This window comes from Arachis hypogaea, chromosome 17 (genome assembly GCF_003086295.3).
Source record: "Arachis hypogaea cultivar Tifrunner chromosome 17, arahy.Tifrunner.gnm2.J5K5, whole genome shotgun sequence".
In the NCBI taxonomy this organism is placed as follows: domain Eukaryota; kingdom Viridiplantae; phylum Streptophyta; class Magnoliopsida; order Fabales; family Fabaceae; genus Arachis; species Arachis hypogaea.
Window position 1 is genome coordinate 130,407,754 of NC_092052.1, and position 3,444 is coordinate 130,411,197.

General features: G+C 35.4%; 1 protein-coding gene across 1 annotated transcript; it reads right to left on the reverse strand.

Annotated features, from left to right (window-relative positions):
- Positions 1 to 230: 230 nt before the first annotated feature.
- Positions 231 to 1,960, reverse strand: LOC112764769 (AT-hook motif nuclear-localized protein 17). Its single transcript, XM_025810540.3, has one exon. It carries the CDS (start codon positions 1,432 to 1,434, stop codon positions 499 to 501), a length of 936 nt encoding a protein of 311 aa, XP_025666325.1. The 5' UTR covers positions 1,435 to 1,960; the 3' UTR covers positions 231 to 498.
- Positions 1,961 to 3,444: the final 1,484 nt, after the last annotated feature.

A 3,444-nucleotide genomic window follows, 5' to 3' on the forward strand; every position in this document is an offset into this window, starting at 1 on the left:
GTGGTAATGTAAAGGAAGTGGAACGCACAACCCTAGCCACGTTCTCGCACTGCCAATGCCAATAATAACGTCAACTCAAGCCACCCCATCCATCATTCACAGCAACAGCAGAAGTAGCAGCGTTATCGTCATCCAATAACTCGCACAGTGCGCTCTTCACTCACTCTCTTCAGACCCAAACTTCAAAGCTCCCTTCCTTCATTACCACTAATCAAATATTACGCCTTCGGTTTCTCAAAAATCCTTTTAATTAAATCATACATTATTATATAATTATCATCGGAACATAAACAAAATATAAAACAAAGGAAAAGAGGAACTACTAACTAGTAATAATAAACAGTTATAATAACCACTACTACTAATGTTTCTGTTCACAACATGAACATGCTAATACTCAACATTAGAACTAATAAATATAATCTAAATCAAAATTAAAACGCATCAAAACAAACGAAGTCAAAGACACAGAGATTAACAAACTCATGATGATGATGATCAATAAGGAGGCGGTGGCGCCCTTGCCGTCGGAGTCCATATCACATCGGAAGACGCTGCCGCCGGCAAGTGATGAACGCCGCTATACATCGACATCCCACACGAATCCACCGCCTGACCATGCCCGCTCTCACCACCGCCACCAGAAACCGCCGGAGACTGACCGTCCCCGCCGGAAACATCGTTCCGAGCATCCTCCTCCGGCGGCAACCTATGAAACGAAGGATTGTTGAACGAAGCCGCCACAACAAACACCGTGGCGGCAGCCATAAGTCCTCCGGCGACGTGTCCTCCGACGATCTGCCCCTGCGGTCCGGCTAGCGAGATGGCGAAGGCAGTAGGAACCGCGGGCGACGGCTGCGGAAGAAACGTGGCGGAAACAGATAAGATATCGAATCGGCCGTGAAACGTAACGGTGGCTCCGGGAGCTGCTCCGGGCTGACGGAGAGTGACGTTAGCAACGGTTCCGGATCCAGTAAGGACGCAAATCCCCATGTTCCTCCTTCGACTGAACCTGGCTAACGCTTCAACGACGTCGCTTCCGCTAGAAACTTCTAGAATGTACGGACTCATGGCGGGCTCGGGCTCACGCGTTATGATCACTGGCGGTTTGGGCTTGTTCTTGGAGCCCGGCGGGCGGCCTCTTGGCCTCCTCACAACCTCTATGGTTGCTCCGTCGCCGGAGGAGTTCGGCTTCTGAGAAGTGACGGCGCCGCCTACACCGCCTCCACCATGGCTATCTTCTTCCGGCGCCGCAGAAGCTTGGCATTGATCCCTTGAGAAGTGTTGGAATGGATTATGAAGAGAAAATGGATGCTGTTGATGTTGATGCTGATGCTGATGTTGATGTGGTGGTGATTGGTGGTGAAGCTTTGAGAACATGTTTGGTGGTTCACTCTTTGGAGGGTGGTGGTGTTCTACATATTCTCCTTTCATCTTTTTCTTTTCTTTTTTTTTTTTTTAAATTTTCTTGATTTACCACCTTATCTTAATATCTATCTCTGAAAGATTTTTTTATTTTAGCTCCAATCCCAAGTGTATGATTGGTGGGGGATAAGTTTAGAATTTGGAGAAGAGTTGTAAAATGTAAATTGTTATAATAAAAAAAAGAGGGGAGGGTAGTAGGGACCAAAGAGTGGGAGGGGATTTGGGGGAACTAAGAGAGAATGAGGTGAAAGAAAGGAGAAGAGGGTGTTTGGAATTGTTTATTATTGGTATATAATGAGAGAATGGGGGGAGAAAGAAAGAAGAGTAAAGACTAATGGCGCCGCTGGTTGGAAGAAAGTGGGTCCAGTCCAGAGTGAAGACATGAGACAGAGAGATATGTATGTATGTATTTGGGCATTGCTTGCTTCAAAGTTCAAACCTTACTTCCATTTTCATTCCACCGCCTTCATATCTCTTTTTCTTCCTTCCTTCCTCCTTCTTTTCATCTAGACAAAAAAGGAACCCAAAAAAAAGGTTTACTCTTCTTCTAGAATCAAGTGTGTTTTAATAGTGATGACTTTTAGATTTTTTTTTTCTTTTAGAATTTAATTTTGAGTGCAATTAAAGTTTTACCTACACAAATAATCGTTTTTTTATCATAGTAGTAAAAATAATTAATTTTTAAATTTAATATTTAAACAAATTTTTAAATATATAAATTTAATTAAATAATTATGTAAATCTTTTTATACTCACGTTATATTAAAATAAATTTACTATTTTAATAGTGATGACTTTTAGATTTTTTATTTTAGAATTTAATTTTGAGTGTAATTAAAGTTTTGCCTATATTAGTAAAAATAGTTAACTTTTAAATTTATTATTAAAAGTTTGTTTAAATATATAAATTTAATTGAATGATTATCTAAAATATTTATGCTAACGTTTTATTAAAATAAATTTATTATTTTACAGTATAAAATTAGAAATAGTATCTATACTATATATATCATTTATACTGTATATAATAAAAATATTAGAAGAATTAATGTTTAATTTTTAAATACTTTTATTATATATAATTCATAAAAATTATTATTTTTAAAATTTAAATCTAAAGTTTTTTAGTTAAATTATAAAGTATTTATCATTTCAATTAATTTAATTTTTATTATTTTTATATACATCTAATAAATAAAAAAGCGAATAATACACTAGTATCAATAATGTTATATGAATGCTAAAACATGATTATTTTTCGTATAGCATTATTGATAATACATGAAATACTGACATAGAAGAATACGAACATAATTTGAGAATATAAGATAGAAATGGTATTAGTATCTGTTATCAATAATATTATTCAAACAATTAGTATTAGTATTTTAATTAATTTGATCAACACTAAATTGAATAATTTGTATTTGAAATATCAATAAAATAAGGAGAAAAATGATTAGCTACATATGACAAGTGTTGAACAAGATAATGATAGTGGTAAATCTGGATAGTATTATTATACATAAAATTTTAAATAAAAGAAAATAAAACAAAAGCTTTGTAAATAATAATATTAATCCTAATGAAGGAAGGCTAAAGTTTTATTTTAAGGTGGAAACTCAGGTACAGTCGATTTCACGTAAAGTTGATAGCTGAAAGCTGTTAGATAATTTGACTGATTTGACTATATTTTTATCTAATAGCTCTCAACTATTAATTTCACGTGAAGTCGACTGGATCCGAATTTTCACCTTATTTTAATTATACCATGAGGTGAATGGTAAATGATGATGATAAGGACTGGTTTTGGGTTATGGGGGATGATGATGCCATTTTTTCTTATTTTCCATAAATTCAAATATTTTAGGTGCATTTTGTTTTGTTTTGTTTTGACGTGACGATCTTCCCTTCCTTATTGCTTCCTCCGCTACACGTTGTCACACAAATTCAAACCATTAATCATTTCGTTTAGGTCAAAATAGTGCCGTTTTTAGTGATTGTGCTTATTGTTTAACG

Bases quoted from the DNA above. Each gene is read 5' to 3' on its own strand.
- LOC112764769 (XM_025810540.3), bottom strand. From the start codon at position 1,434: ATGAAAGGAGAATATGTAGAACACCACCACCCTCCAAAGAGTGAACCA.